The sequence below is a fragment of the Gopherus flavomarginatus genome, unplaced genomic scaffold, assembly GCF_025201925.1.
Source record: "Gopherus flavomarginatus isolate rGopFla2 unplaced genomic scaffold, rGopFla2.mat.asm mat_scaffold_34_arrow_ctg1, whole genome shotgun sequence".
Lineage (NCBI taxonomy): Eukaryota > Metazoa > Chordata > Testudines > Testudinidae > Gopherus > Gopherus flavomarginatus.
Genome location: NW_026115061.1, coordinates 2,153,733 through 2,170,098, shown reverse-complemented (window position 1 = coordinate 2,170,098; position 16,366 = coordinate 2,153,733). Strand labels below are relative to the sequence as shown.

At 51.4% G+C, this 16,366-nt stretch overlaps 1 protein-coding gene and 1 non-coding gene across 2 annotated transcripts; one reads left to right on the top strand and one right to left on the bottom strand.

Annotated features, from left to right (window-relative positions):
* The first annotated feature begins 1,799 nt into the window (after positions 1–1,799).
* On the top strand, positions 1,800–11,248 carry LOC127042215 (zinc finger protein 560-like). Its single transcript, XM_050935832.1, has 5 exons — positions 1,800–1,919; positions 5,796–5,879; positions 6,575–6,701; positions 8,522–8,604; positions 10,880–11,248. The coding sequence occupies exons 2-5, from the start codon at positions 5,808–5,810 to the stop codon at positions 11,045–11,047; spliced, it is 450 nt and encodes a 149-aa protein (XP_050791789.1). The 5' UTR covers positions 1,800–1,919; positions 5,796–5,807; the 3' UTR covers positions 11,048–11,248.
* A 2,873-nt stretch (positions 11,249–14,121) lies between these two features.
* On the bottom strand, positions 14,122–14,194 carry TRNAV-AAC (transfer RNA valine (anticodon AAC)). The gene has a single exon. It is a non-coding gene; the product is annotated as a tRNA-Val (tRNA).
* Between the last annotated feature and the right edge of the window lie 2,172 nt (positions 14,195–16,366).

Sequence of the window (16,366 nt, the reverse complement as noted above, 5' to 3'; positions counted from 1 at the left end):
TGCAGGTGGTGGCTTTACAGCGCTGTAACTTACTCCCCGTCCACACTGGCAAGGCACATACAGCGCTGTATCTCCCTGGCTACAGTGCTGCATGTGCTCCACCTCGACGAGAGGAATAAAGAGAACAGAGCTGGTGATGCAGCGCTGGGGTGCCAGTGTAAACAGTGATTAATCTTACTACGCTGTCACTGACCTCCGGAACCTTCCCATAATGCTTTTAAGTAGAGATAACGCTCTTTGTTTTGGTGTGATGCCTCTGTTTGCTTTGTTGTGAGCTCAAGGCTCCCGGAGCTGCTTATCTAAAAACCAAACACAGTTACTGTTTGCAGTGAATGAGCAGAGGCAGGGGGATCCCTTTGGAACACCCACAGCTGGTGTTTGCTTGAGGAGAGAAGCAGCCGGGTGGGCACGGGGGAGGGGGGGTCTGTTTTGGATCAGCGGCTTATCTGGTCTGTGAGGAAAAGAACAAAGGCGGCTATTTGCATTTAGTGAATGAGAGAGGGGTGGGGGAGGAGGCTTGAACTTGCCAGGCAGGGAGCTGACACAGTGTCAGCTCCAAAAATCCACTCGCTCTGTCTCCCCCACGCTCCGTGTCACACTCCACCCCACCCTCCTCTTTTGAAAAGCACATTGCAGCCACTTGAATGCTGGGATAGCTGCCCATAATGCACCACTCCCAACAGCGCTGCAAATGTGGCCATGACAGAGTGCTGGTAGCTGTCAGTGTGTCCACACTGCAGCGCTTTCCCTAAACAGCTGTAGGAAGACAGCTTTAACTCCCAGCGCTGGACAGCTGCAAGTGTAGCCAAACCCTCTCTAAGCCGACCCCTTATGAGAACAGCAGGGACTAGCATGACTAGATGTCCCGATTTTTGGGTCTTTTTCTTATATAGGTGCCTATTAACCCCACCCCCATCCCAATTTTTCACATTTGCTGTCGGATCACCCTAGCAGGGGTTGCACACAGGGCTGCATTAACCTTCAGGTGCTGAGGTTTCCCTCTCTCCATTCCCAGAGCCTGTGATCAGGAAACAGACATCAGGGCTCCCAGGTGCTGCACAGACCATGACTGAGATCAGACCCCATATTATGCAAGGTGCTGTACAAACCCTGGGCAACACTGAGACACCCAGGAGGTTCCCCTCAATTTCCCTGAGCCTCTGCTGCCCAACTTCTTCTGAATCCCTCTGGCTCACCCCCCCCCACAAAAAAACCCACCTTTCCAAACAGTCCTTCTTTCCTTGCCCCCTGATTCTGGTTTCACACCCTGGGACCATCTCCTCTCTTTGTCTCTCCCCCTCCAGGTGAAGCAGAGATGGAGGCAACTTCAGCCACTGGAGTCAGCCTCAGCGAGCACTGCAGCCGGCCCCGGGGGAGGGGGGTGTTTGCAGACACAGGAAGGGAGCAGGGGGTGCTGGGAAGAAGGCGGCAGGAGAACAAAGCTCAGAGACCCAACATGGGGAAATTCCAGGGGGCGGGGCTCTGACACATCCCAGGTGCGGACAGCTCCTGGGGGCGGGGCTCTGGCTCAGCTCGGGGGCAGGGCAGCTCCTCGGGGCGGGGCTCCAGCACAGAGCAGGGGCGGGCAGCTCCTGGGGGCGGGGCTCCAGCACAGAGCGGGGGCGGGCAGCTCCTGGGGGCGGGGCTCTGGCACAGCCCATGGGCAGGGCAGCTCCTGGGGGCGGGGCTCTGACACATCCCAGGTGCGGGCAGCTCCTGGGGGCGGGGCTCTGGCACAGCCCATGGGCAGGGCAGCTCCTGGGGGCGGGGCTCTGGCACATTGTGACGCGGAGCCCGGGCTGAACAGCTGCTTCCTGGTTCTCCACGTGCTGCCAGCAGCGCTGGAGCTGCCCGAGCCAGAGCGGAGCCGCTGTTCTCAGCTGCAGCCAGGATCTGCCCCCGGCCCCGCTGGGATCCAGGTGGGGCAGAGACTGGGGCCCGGGGGTCCCCTTGGTGTGGCTGGCGGGGGGGGGAGGGGAGAAGCCGGAGCTGCAGGCGGGGGAAGGGCGGTGGGACATTGTGACCCGGAGCCCCCGGGGAATGAGAGTCGCTGGGGGGGCAGGAAAGTGACTCTGCCCAGGGAGCCTGGGAGAAGCCTTGAAGGCGCCTCGGCCCCAGTGGAGCTGCAGGAGGATCCGCCCGCCCGCCCCGCTGGGATGGGGGGGCCGGGCCCGGCCGTCGTGTGGGGGGGAGGGGCGGACCCCGGGCCAGGCGGGGGGGGCGGTGTATTAAATCCCTCCCCATAGCAATGTGCTACTCCCGGGCACTGCGCATGCCCAGTAACAGCCGCTGAAGCCGCTGCCCTTCCCCCTGCCCGGACCAGCCGTAACGTTCCGCCGGGCGCTGGGGGCGGGGCTGGAGCGGGGCGGGGAAGTAACAGGGAGCGTGGGAGGGGCGGGCGCAGAGCAGGAAATTGATGGGCGGGGGGGGTCAGGCAGCTGGAGGCAGGGTTCGTGGGGGGCTAAAGGGCACAATCCGGGCTGGGGGGAGGAGCAGGAGTTGAGCTCAGGGGGAGGCGCTGGCAGAGCCCCCCCCTTTGGTGTGAGGGCGGAGGTGTCGAGGGGGGAGGAGAAGCCGGAGTTGCAGGGGGGGAGGTCACTGGGGTGGGGGTGTAGATCTGTCTCTGTGCAGCCAGGACATTCCCGGGGTGGGAGGGAGGTGAGTTAACTGGATCCTGTCCCTGTTTTTGCCACTTCCTCCCACACACACATTCTCTCAAGATTTCCCCTTTTCTCTCTCATTATCACACGTGGCTATAAAATCCAGGGAGATTCTCCTCCCCCCCCCAATGATCAGCTCTCTAATTGCCTCTGATTTTCCCTTTTCTCTCCATACTTCTCAAATGTCAATTTAAAATCTCTCCGATGGGGGGTGGATTTTCCCACCCATTTTATCTGCAGCGATTTGTCCTTGTTTGGGTGGGAAATTGTTGCCCTGGGTCATTCCCCAGAACATGGCTCCCACTGGAGTGGGATGGGATGAGGTTCCCGTTCTCTGCCAGGGCAGGGAAGGGAAGGGAGGAGCACATCCCCCATGGAGACTGCCCAGACCCCATTTCCCAATTCCCCTGCGGCCCCCTTCCATTGTCCAGGGAGCCTTCCAGCTCCCCCCCCGCCCTTAAATCAGCTCCTCAAAGGGCTCTGAGCTGCTCACGTGAATGGTTGCCCCGTGGCCGGGGGGGACCATCACATTCTGTTTATGTATTGGACAGTCATATAAAATCCAGTCCAACAGTCCCCCTTTCCACTAGTTATTTAATAGCAACATCAAATCCCCTCCGATCTTGGTGGTTTTCTCTCATGTTATCAAATGTCGTTTTGACAGGGTTCTCTCTGCGTGTGCTCAAAGATTGAATATAAAATACCCCAAACATTTGCCCCACTTCTCTCTAGTTGTTTTATTTCTAATTGAATATGATGGGTTGTTTCCCAATGTGCTAAGATGCAGCCGCCTCTGGGGTGGATCCATGGTGGCTATTATTTGCTAGTGACAGCCCGTGGATCTTTCTTGCCCTCCAGGCCTTCCATTCTCCTGTTAAGGAAGCACTCCCCAGGCTCCCTCTGCCTGTGTGACTGGCCAGCAGGAGGTGGTGTTAACTTTCTAGCCACTTCTCACACTCTGTGAGGTAACACTTGCAGGGGCAGGGAGGGTGTCTGTGTGGGGAGATTGCAGCTGAAGGGGCATTGTGGTAGGGGGAGGCCTCTGGGTGGCTGGGCAGGGGGTACCCTAGTCAGGTTGGTGGGTTGTGGAGGTTTGGGGTTTTCGGGGGTGGTGGTTCTGATGTGCCCATCCCTGAGGCTATGGGTCCTGGAGGTGGGTATCGCTGGGGGGCCTGGTGGCTGCAGAACAGTGGGGGTGGGTGTCTCTTGGGGAGGCGGGACAGAGGGTTTAGAGGGAGCCTGGTTTCTGTGCCAGGGGGCTCTGTCTGTGCTTCCCCCCGCTGGTTCCTGGTTTTGTTGCCATGCCCAGTGCACAGAGCTGGGGGAGGGGATCCCTGGCACTAGGTGAGGGCATGCCAGGGAAGCAGAGTGGGGGTCGCACTGTAAAGCATCAGGGGGTCACACTGGGCAGAGGAGGGGGTCCCAGGCAAATGTCAGGGTAGATCGTTCTGGAGGGTGGGGAAGTTCCTAGGCAGGCAGTGAGGGACTGAGTTCCCAGTGGGGGGGGGTCCCTTGAGGGGGTCCCTGGCTGCTGGGGGCTCTTGGTGGGGGGAACCCTTTGGGATTCCCAACCTGGCAATCATGGTGTGGTGGGGGGTTCTCTGGCCGGTGGGGCTTTGAGGGGTATCTGGGGTCCCTGGCCAGGGACTCTGGGGGCTGCGTCCCAGGGAATATCTGATGGGATCCTGGCTGGGGGGTGTCTGGGGCCCCTGGCTGAGGGGTATGGGCTCTGGGTACTAGGGGTGTCTGGGGGCTGCTGCTAACCATGATCCTTCTCTCTGGTCAACTTGTACCAGAGTCCTGGCTCCTAGTCACCAGGTCACCAAGTCCATTCCCCAGTCACGTGCCCTGTCACTGTGATAACTTTCTGTCCACTTAGCAAAACACTGTTAGTGTGAATTCACAGAATTTACTTTTCTCCTCTTTTGAAACTGCAGGAACTTTCGGTTCCGTTTGGAAAATTTTTGCCCCCAGTCCTTGTCCTAGATCTGCGGGGGTGAGGGAGGTGGGAAGGGAGTCAGCACTGCCACACGATGGTCTTTTCCACAGCGTTCTGAACTCATTCTTTCTGAAATCCGGTGTCATTGAGACCGTTGTTAATCCAGAGTCACTGTATGGAAAGACAAGGAGTGATTCCAGATGGACAGTGGGTCAAATGAGATCAGCCATTCCCCTGTGAGGAGGGGCTCCCATTAGCTGCTCTCCCCAGAGAGCTAAAGGAGGGAAGCTGCTCATACACTCCGTCCCTCTCTGCTCAGGATATTGGGGTTCAGCTTCCTGGGTCAGATGCTGCAGCCTCCATTGTGATCTGGGAGACCAGGCTTGGCAGCTGCTGCTCCCCCAGTGGGCTCTGTGCTGGGAAGTGACCTTAATTAAAGCTTCTTCTCTGCCCGGCCAGGGGATGACTTTCTGCAGCTGGTCCTAGCCCCCTAGGGCAGTCCTGGGCCCTGTTACTACTAAATTCTGAGCCAGAGTCTCCAGGTAACTGAAAGACCCTCAGGGAATGTCCTAGGGTCTGGCAAGAAAGTGACTCTGCACAAACACCACCACCTCAGTTCTCCTCCCATTAGCGGTTGCCAGGAGGAAATCCAGCCATGGGAGAGCAAAGCCCCCAGGAATGGGACTGTCCCAGCCAGAGGGGCAGGGAGAGAGGACAGGGGAAGGAGAGACTGAAAGGGGCAGTGGGGAAATGAATGTGGGGGAGAGATTTCCAGCTCTCTAGTCCACCCAGACACATGTATTGCTGCATCCTGGGGCAGAACCACTTTCCAGTGAACAAAACAAGGATCAGACAGAGCAAAAGCCAGTTCCTGACTCCATATTCCCCTGCTGGGGTGTGGCTGCCGTGGGGGTCAGTGTCTGAGGGAATCCCCCACAGTGACTCCTTTGGTTCTGCTCTTTTCTAGCCTTGTGTTCAGAGAAGGGGTGAGGGGAGAGAGAAGGGAGGTTAAAAATGTGGTCTGTGGACTTAGCCTGGCAGGAGGGGCCAGGTCTAAATTGTAATAAACAGATTGAGCATTTCCCAGCATGACAGAATCTAGGGTGTCTGTCTGCAGGGAAAGGGCCTGGGGGAATTGTGATGTGAAATTAACTAAAACCGGTTCTGAAACGCCCACAACTGCCCTTCTCCCCCAGACAGGCTGCAGAATGTTTTGCTCCAGCTCATCCCAGCCTGGCGTGGGACAGGGAAGAGAAATGGCTGCAGTGGAGTCAGTCCAGGTAGAGATTATCGGGGGGTTGCTGGTGGGTTCCTGCTGGAGGAAAGGGAGAGCAAATACACCAGAGGTGGGAAGGTTTGCAGAGTCTGGTTTGGAGGTTGGAGCGGGGCAGGAAATTCACAGCGTGGGGAAAGGAGGAGGCCAGGGTGTGGCAGACCTGCTGGGAGTTATTTACTAAGTGGCCTAGATTCTAGGAACAGACCCAGGAGGTTTGGAGGTGGAAATGCCCTAATTTGTGAAGAGAGAAAATAACCCACCTACATGGAGCTAGTCAAACTGACCAGACTCCTAGTGCTGGAGCCTGACCTCATTAACCATCAGCTGCTGTGAGATATAAAGGGGACACCCATGAGTCAGGCTTATTGGAGCTGCCTCTCCCTTCATATCCCACTCCTCACAATGAGGAGGTGTGTTGGGCATCCTACCAGCGAGCTCTCCCTGGACCCTGCTAGGGGCTCCATCTCCTGTATCAGTCAGTGGCTAGTAGGGGGGTGATGGATATGCTGGGAGAGATAAGGGGCTCTACTCTTCATCCCCTCACCCTGGCATTTGCTGGATACTCTGAGCCAGGTCGAGGTGGGACTCTCCTGACTATGATCCACCCAGAGCTTCCATTTGATTCACTCTTCTCTGCCACAAATAGTGGGGCTGTGAGTGGGGCAGCAAGTCCTTAGTGTTGGACTCTTACTCTTTCAGGGGCTGGTGACCTTCAAGGAGATGGCTATGTATTTCACCAGGGAAGAGTGGGCTCTGCTGGACCCCACTCAGAGAGCCCTCTACTGGGATGTCATGCAGGAGAACTATGAGACTGTGACCTCGCTGGGTAAGGGTTCCTGTCCCTTCTGTTCTTGGAAGGGGAAATGAAGAGTGAAGGTTCACGCCACCCCCACAATGCCATCTGTACCCTGTCCTGTTTCAGCATCACCCCAATAGGCCAGTGACACACATAATACCAGAGACCCTCCTCTGCTGCAGAAACCTTTGGGAACAGAGCACAGGAGCCGTATTGCAACAGTGTCAAATATCTCCTGTTTGCTCAAGTGAAACTGGGGTTAGGTCTGGGCATAACTGTCCCATACCCCTAATCATTTTTGTTGCCCTTTTCTGAACCTTTTCCAATTCCAATATTTCTATTTTTGAGATGGGGTGACATGTGCATGCAGTATTCAAGATGTGGGTGTATCATGGATTTATTTGCTGTTTTTACAAATATGATCTATGAGATATTCTGTCATATCTATCACTTTCTTAATTATTTCCTACATTGTTCACTTTTTTTCACTGCTGCTGCACATTGAGTGGATGTTTTCAGAGAACTATCCACAGTGACTCCAAGATCACTCTCTTGAGTGGAAACAACTAATTTAGACCCCATCATTTTGTACGTATAGTTGGGATTGTGTTTTCCAATGGGCTGCACTATGTGCTATCCTGTCATCTAGTACTGCTAAGATCCTGGATTCAGTAATATCCCTGCCCTTCCTGTTCCCTTTCTCCACCGAACCCCGCCAGCCCATGCTTCCTGTTCCCAGCTTCCCCAGGATTCTCGCACTGTCTCTGAACCTCTCTGTCAGCAAGAAGCAGTGCCAGGGACACTTGCCCTCTGTCTGGAGTCTTCGATTTCTGGGACATGGATTTACTTTCTCTGTGTTGTAAGAGGCTCTGTCATAATGAGTGTCTGTGATGTTACCCAGAGTACAATCTGGACTGTTAAATAGCTGTACCTCAGTCCTCCAGCATGGGGTGCCTTTTCCACTGTTTTCCCGCGAGAACAGCCCCTCTTGGCCAATTAACACACAGTCTCCAGCATGTAACTCACTCCCAGCTACACAGTATTGAGTGCTGCTAGACAGCCACTCATGAATTACACCTCAGGAGAAAACCAGCAAATTCTCAAGTGCCCAACTTTCCCCCAGAAATGTGCATCTTGCACTGTCCAGCACGCTACTGAACGACCCAAGCTCATATGAAGTCTGTCATTTCATCAGCGGAAATGACATGCACCAGCTTGTTATCCCAACAGAGTTTCCAACACACTTCAATCCACACATACTGGTTAGATGAACAATAAACCAAGCTTGTTAACTACCAAAAAACTAAAACTAGGGCCCAGTCCATGAAAGGGGCACTCCCAGGAGAGACTGTACAAGGCTGGAACATGAAACACCTTTGTAAACCTGAGACAGCTGCCTTGGGGACAATGACAGGGAGAATCCCCCAAAGTGACTCCTTTGTTTCTTGCTCTTCTCTGCCTCCGATTGTTCCTTCCAACGTGGAGTACTTTGCACTTGTCTCTACTGAATTTGATCCTATTTACTTCAGATAATTTCTCCCGTTTGTCCAGATCATTTTGAATTTTAATCCAATCCTCCAAAGCACTTACAACCCCTCCCAGCTTGGTGTTGTCCGCAAACTTGATACGTGTAAAGAGAGAGACTGTTACTGGAGGGTTTCCCCATGTGTCAGAGGGTTTACACCCTGGTGGGAGGGGGCTAGGCCTGTACTGGAATAAGGTCACTCTTGCTTCACAGTGTGCTAGAACCTAGAATGTGCATTAGCAGGGGAAAAGCTGGGGGAATCGGCTTGTGGAATGGACAAAAGCCTAGTCTGAATTCTCACACCTTGCCCTTTTCACCCCGGCAGGCCAGAGAATAACATCCATGTTTCGCTGCAGATCATCTCGTCCTCCCAGGGGCAAGGAAATGGCTGCAATGGAGCTGGCTCAGGTAAGAGATTATCAGGGTGGCGGGCTCTGCTTGGAGGTTGAGGAGCAGTAAATGCATAAGAGGGTGGGAATTGCTTAGAGGTGGTGGGAAGCAGGAAATATCTCGGGTGGAGAAAGGGAAGGGGACAGCATGTGACAAACCTGCTGAGACTTGTGTAGTGTAGGGCGTGATGGGTTGTCACCCCCAGGAGGCAGTTTGTGGAGCTTCTGGGAACTGCTGTGTCCTCTAACCCTCACGCTGGGCTGGCCCTTCTCAACACTGCTTTGCTGAGATTTCGCCAGCCTCTCCAGGGCCTGTATATCACCCAACACAACAGCAGGTGGCGTCATGCAGCCAACTAAGCTACCTGAGTGCGTTACCTAAGCCACTCAAGGACAGATAGAAGACAAGAGCCAATTTCCCCACTCCCCAACCTTGCACACTTGCTGTAGTATAAATCCAGAATGATACCATCTTATAGTCACAGGGATCTCTATAATACAAGCTCATTAATGTAGTTCCCCTTCCCCTCGATAGGGACAGATGTGCACAACAAGCTGAGATTTTCCCCAGACACTTCACTCAAAATACGCTGGTTAAGATAAAGCATCAAACAAGTTTATTAACTGCAGAAAGATAGATAAGGGATTATAGTGATAACAAACAGATCAAAGCAGATTATTTAGCAAATAACCAAAACTCAGACTAAGCCTACATACTAGATGGATAGAATTTGAATTAGCAATTTCTCACCCTGACTGATGGTACAAGCAGTCCCCCAAGTTTCCATACACAAGCTAGAATCTCTTGATCCTGGGAGCAGCACTTCCCCCACATCCGTTTTTGTTTCTCAGGTGTTTCCAGAAGTTCTCTTGTGTGGAGAATGAGGCCAAGAGATGATGTCACACCCCACCTTATGTAGCTTTTCCATATGGTGGGAACCTTTTGTTCCAAAACTCAGTTTCCTAGTCCAGTTTGTGGAAAAATACAGGTACTAAAATGGAGTTTAGTGGTCATGTGGTCTGGTCACAGGCCCTGCTGAGTCATAGTAGCCATGACTCATAGGCTGGCTGAAACATTCACAGGAAGGCTAAGCTCTTCCACAGTCCATTGTCTTTGTTGAGCATCAGCACTGTCTGGCTTCTTCATTGTTGTACCTGAAAGGCTCATTGTGGGTGTTACCCAGAGTAAGCACATTTGAAAATACAGATACAGAGTCAATATCCATAACTTCAGATACGAACATGATATGTGCACACAAATAGGATAATCATATTCAGCAAATCAGAACTTTTCCAGTGACACCACACATGATGCATCTTCTACAAAATAGATCATAATTATGTCCTAATCATATTATAATCATACCACTATGATGAATATGGGGGTGTAGTGTCAGATAGGTCCTATTTCAAGGCACAGGAGTTGGGAATGGAACTTCCCCTCTTTGTGGAACAGGAAATAACCCTCCAGCCAGGGCTGGGACAACTTCCCAGACTCTCAGCGATGGAGCCTGAATCTACTGACATTTCATTAATTACCACCAACCCCAATCTTTGTGGCAACTGTAAACTTTATCAGTGATGATTTTGTACTCTCTTCTAAGTCATGGATAAGATTGTTAAATAGCACAGGGCCAAGAACCAATCCCTGCAGGAACCTGCTAGAAAGAAATCCACTCGATCATGGTTCCCCATTTACTATCAGAGTTTTTAATCTATTTAATGTATGCCGTGTTTTTTTTTTGTATCATTCTAGTTTTTTTTAGTAAAAATATTGTGCTATCAAGTCATGTCCCTTACGGAAGTTTAGGTATATTACATCAATACTATTAGCTGCAACCAAACTTTTGATCTCATCCAATAAGGATATCCCGTTAGTTTGATAGGCTCTATTTTCTCTAAACCTTTGTTAATGGGCACTACAATTCTGACCTTCTAACTTCTATTCTTTATGATTGACTTCCCCTTTCTTCCATATATTTTATTTGGAGAGTGCTTGGATTCCTACCAGGGAGCCACTATCAGGGTCCAGACAGCCCCATCTCCTATATTAAGCTCTGGCTAGTAGCTATGTGATAAATGTGAAGACCCTGCTTCTGTCTGCCAGATGGGAGACACAAAGGTTCTCTCTTTTCTACCCTCTGATGCCTCCTGGCTGCTGTAAGCAAGGTGGGGTGGGACTCTGTTAACATGTGCCTCCCGGAGCTTCCATTTCCCTGGTGCTGCTGTTCCGTGAATAGTGGGGGTTGTGAGTGGGTCAGCAGGTACTGAGTATTGGACTCCTGCTCTTTCAGGGGCCGGTGACCTTCGAGGAGGTGGCTGTGTATTTCTCCAGGGAAGAGGGGACTCTGCTGGACCCCACTCAGAGAGCCCTCTACAGAGATGTCATGCAGGGGAACTATGAGACGATGGTCTTGCTGGGTAAGGATTCCTGTCCCTTCTGTTCTTGGAAGGGGAAATGAAGAGTGAAGGTTCATGCCACCCCCACAATGCCATCTGTACCCTGTCCTGTTTCAGCATCACCCCAATAGGCCAGTAACATACATACTACCAGAGACCCTCCTCTGCTGCAGAACACTTTGGGAACAGAGCACAGGAGCAGCATCACACAATGTCAAATATCTCCTCTTTACTCAAGTAAAACTGGGGTTAGGTCCAGCATAATGAACAGAAGCTTCCTACCCCAGCCTTCTCTCAAACCCTGAGCCTTCTCTACCCAAACCAGAATGTGCTTGGGGTGTAACAAGCAGGCGGCTGGAGTCAGAGCTGCCAGTCAGGGTTACTTATCATACAGACACTCAGTGCGTCCTTGAACGCTGGATGGGAGTATCCAGACAGGGGAGCTCCAGCAGCAGAACACTGAATCTCACCCAGGATTACATATGACACCAACTCCTCGCTGATCTGGATTGCACCCAGCATGTGAAAATGGCCTAGGTTGGTAGTGACATTTCTTGAGACATGGAGAGTCTTGCTCCCATATCACCAGGTGTAATAAAAAATAACAGGAAAGGCCAAATATGGAAAACTGATTGTTCAGCTTGCTTTTGACCTGCATCATATTTTGCAATATATTTCCAAATAAGGAAATTAACGTGCAACGTATGTGTCATGTTTGTGGTTTAAGCTGTAAAAGGCTTGTGTGATTTTAGCTCGGGAACAGTATTCCAATAGCTGTCGCCCCCTGCGTGCTTGTAACCAAGAAAAGAGCCTCAGGCTGAGCTGATTCAAATATTAATCCTGTGGTCGTTTTCCACAACAGCCTCAATAGGTCCCTGTGATGGAATGTAAGGCTACATCTAGACTACCCACCGTATCGGCGGGTTAAAATCGATTGCTCGGGGATCGATATATGGCGTCTCATCTAGACGCCATATATCGATCCCCGAGCGCGCTTATATCGATTCCGGAACAACACCAACCCCAACGGAGTTGCTGATTTGACAGGGGGAGCCGCGGACATCGATCCCGCGCGGTGAGGATGGGTGAGTAATCCGATCTTAGATATTCGACTTCAGTTACGTTATTCACGTAGCTGAATTTGCGTATCTAAGATCGATTTCCCCCCGTAGTGTAGACCAGCCCTTAATGTCTTCACACCTTCCCCCTGCAGGAGAATGGCTGTTTGACCAGCTGTTTGCCTTGCTGTCTCTGAGGAACTGGTCTGTGGGTGTTCCCCAGAACTGTAACTTTTTCAGTAATATCATACTGTAAAATCTCACAATTTTACATACAGTGTTACTACACATTTTAACAGGAGGATAATATTCAGTAGGTTATGCGTTTTCTAATGATACCTCACAAGCCATTTTCCACTAGCAGGGTCTTCTCTGTTCACAGAATTTCTGATAGTTTGATGTCTGCTGGCACTGGATATCACTATTTTGGCATCTCTCTCTCTGTCTCAGTGAGCACCCGCTGTGGTTGTTGAAAGTCTGTGATGGGATCTATGGGATTGCAACTGAACAGTGGGACCCCTGAGCCCTTTGTCCCACCACCTGGGCTCCCTCTCACACATGTGATGCTGAGACAAGCTGTGAATCTCTGGCAGATATTGCACTTACACAGACATCCGTAGGTAGGGACACAGCCAACTGAATTACATGAATGCTTCTGCAGCACTCATAACACTAATGATAGAAAGTCGCCCCCCCTACAGCTCTGCAGCCTTGCACCCCTGGATCATACCATCTTGCCTTAATCAGAAGCCTGATCAGTGTGAGTTTATTACACAGGGTCCACCCCTCCCTCACTGTGAATAGTACATGAACCAGCCTTGTAATGGAGCTGAGATTTCCCAAGAACTTCAAGCAAAATACACCAGTTTAAAGTAGAGCATAAAACAGATTTATTAACTACAGAAAGATGGAGTTTTAAGGATTATAAGTGGTAGGAATAAAAGATCAAAGTAAATTACCATGGAAAATTAAAGATAAATTCACAATCTAAAACTTTACACCTTATTACACTAGGGCGTAGTTCAGTTATGCACACAGGAAGGCTTAATGCTCGAGCTGCCTGCACATGCTGGGCAGGCTTAAGGTCGGGCTCCCCATGGCAGGAGAGAAGAAGACTCGGCCCCTGGAGGGGCAGGCTGGGGCTTCCTGGATCCCATTTGCTCACAGCCAGCGCCCTGCCCCCACTCCCAAGTCATCCATGGCGCCCCCAGGTCGGCCAGAATGGAGCAGCAGTTTTCACTGCACTACGTCCACTTATGGCTTACAGGCAACTCCCAGACTCACCACAGTCCACCATCTCGGCCAGAAAGGAGCCCACTCAGCCTCACCATTGCTGCTTTTCCTTCCCCCCAGAACCCCGCTTCTCCTGGGCTGCAAGTAGCCATCCCTGGGATGCCAACAGGCAGCCACAGGGGTCTGTCTCTCAGCAGCCAACCGCACCTCCATGGGTTCAGCCCTCAGAAGGGCAGGTGGGGGTTTCCTGGATCCCAGTTGCTCACAGCCAGCCCAGCCTCCACCTCTAAACCATCAGTCATGCCCCCAGGTTGGCCATAAAGAAGCCGCCATTCTCCACTTGGACTCAGCTTTGCTTGTTTTCCTTTCACCCAGAACCTCCCTTCTTCTCCTGGGCTGCAAGTAGCCACTCCTGGGAAGCCAAGAGGCAGGCACAGGATTCTACCTCCCAGCAGCCAACCACACCTCCCCAGGCTTTGCAGAATGAAGGGTGGTGCTCTACTAACCCCACTTAGCCGCACAGCTTCTTCCCTGCCTTCCTCAGCTCAACTTTCCTCTATTGCCCCATTCCTGCCTCACTTCCTCCTTTGGCCAGTCACGCAAAGGAGCCCAGCAGGAAGTGAGAGCCTCTATAGGCCAACCTCCAACAGCAGAGGTGCCAAGCCACAAGCCTCCAAATGGTGACTGGCCTAACTACTCTAGGTTCTCCAGCCTGACACCAAGGTGCTTTCTCCACTGCTGTCAGCATCCTCTGTCATGCAGGGGTTGGAGTTATCCCAGGGACAGGCCAATAGGAGGAGTGCCCTTTCTGAATAACAAGGGGATCTGGGAAAAGGAAGCCAGCATGTTTCTGCCTGGTTTTGAACCAGGGACCTTTTGCGTGTTAGGCAAATGTGATAACCACTACACTACAGAAACTCCACCTACTGGGTTGTTGCTCACTCTGGCACAGACCGATGGACAAATCTAGAGAATGTGGTGGTAGCCCCTCGATAGGTCAGCTGGCAGGGCAGAGGACTGGAGCCAGCACTCAGGAAGTCGTCCTTACCTCGCCCGTGTGACTCCAGCTTGAGGGAGAGCTTCTTTTTCTTCTCCTTGCTGACAAAGAGCAAGAGAAGAATGAAAGGTCAGGTGGGCCAACTCGGTGCAGAAGCCCATGCTGTCTTTTCCTGCTGCATAGCCTGAAATGAGGGACTCGTGGCAGTTAAAGGAACTGCTGCACTCTCAGAAAACATCCCGCCCGTGCATAAAGGAGGATAGAAGAGCCTGTTAGTCTAGCACGCTCCCAGCTGAACTGTTTCAGCAGCTGCTAGGTTTCTTTTTGGCCTGTTACTTTTCTGTCTGGGATGTTGTTGTCAGCTGTGGCACAGAAAAAGGACGTCATTGCGAGCTGCCCATGAAGATAAGATTAACTTTTGCCTTCCTTGCTCGGCTTTACTTGCTTCCTCACCCTATTCCTGCCTTAGTTCCTGTGTTACCTGAAGGCAACGGGGGCCCAGCAGTACGAAGAGGAAGTTAGACAGCTAGACCCTGGTGGCAAAAGTTCTACCACCGCTTGCCACCCCACTCTCTTCTCCCAGCTTCACATATTGACCGCCAGGGACTTGGTGCCCAGCAGCGCAACGGAAGGCAGTGGACAGAGCCACCCTCGCCTTGAAGCTCTGGCTCATTAAACCGTATCTTCAGTCGCTGATGGCCAATGAGAGACCAACAGCGCTTGCCATTTTAGCACTTGAAAATGCCATTGGTCAGTCACTGGATCTCTTTAATGCTGTTACATAACAAATGAAAATAGAATCTCAGTGTGACATTCTGTACCTTTGGGGGAGTGTGCTGTAACCCCCATATTCCTCATTTTCATATAATCGTGATCTTATATACAGAGCATGCCTTGTAAGGTATCAGGGGAAAGGATATGATCTGCTGAAAGTCATTTCTCTACCCATAGATGTTTACCATTCATGCATATGAAGTTATGAGAATTGTGCAGTGTGGTTATCACTATGCTGTAAGGTGGGGGAGTCAGCCAAATATTAGCTCCCCAGTGACAACAGCAAGGAAAGTAACCAACACCCGGACAGGGTGTCAAACAACCCATCAACAGCCATTGTTCAGCAAGGGAGCTACAGTGCAATCACTTACCTGCAAGAGGACACCCCAGGGGAATTGCTCAGACTTGCTTGGAGAGACGCAGTGATGCTCACCTGACTCTGAAGGGGGAGCAAAGCCAAGAGGGAAGAAAGGACATGATAAAAGCAGAGACATTTGCCATGCTTTGTCTCTCTCGTCCACCTACATCTACAGACACCCCCACACCAAGCAACTGAAGCGCTGACGAAAGGGGAGAGCCTGGCTGAAAAGCCACCAGCCGGCCTGTGGTGAGAAGCATCTAAGTTTGTAAGGGCATTGAAAGGGTTAAGATCAGCTTAGAGTGCATTTTGCTTTTATTTCACAAAAACAACGAGGAGTCCGGTGACACCTTAAGAACTAACAGATTTATTTGGACACAAGCATTCGTGGGTAAAAAGCCCTCTTCTTCAGATGCATGGAGTGAAAATTGCAGATAGAGGGCATAAATATATATTGGAACATGATGTAAAAGGGAGTTACCAATACAAGGGGAGAACCAGTGTTGAAGGCTAATTCAGTCAGGGTGGATGTGGCTCTCTCCAAGTAATTGACAGGGAGGTGTCAATACCAAGAGAGGGAAAATTGCTTTTGTAGTGAGCCAGTCACCCCCAGTCCCTCTTCAAGCTCAAATTAATGGTGTTAAGTTTGCAGATCAGTTGTAACTCTGCAATTTCTCTTTGAAGTCTGTTTTTGAAGTTTTTGAATGGCTTCTTTTAAATGGCTACTTTGAATGGCTACGTTTAATTGTGTTATTGAATATGAACATGTAAACGTGTTATGGAATTCCCATGTGGTCTAGTGGTTAGGATTCTTGGCTTTCACCCAGACAGCCTGGGTTCAGTTCCCCACACAGGAACAATGCAGAGCTTCTCCTTGGAGGGGAGACAGGAAACAAAAAGAAGGGGAAGGGATCCTGCCAGCAGCAGAGCTGGATAGAGTTGGGAGCAGTACTGGATTTGA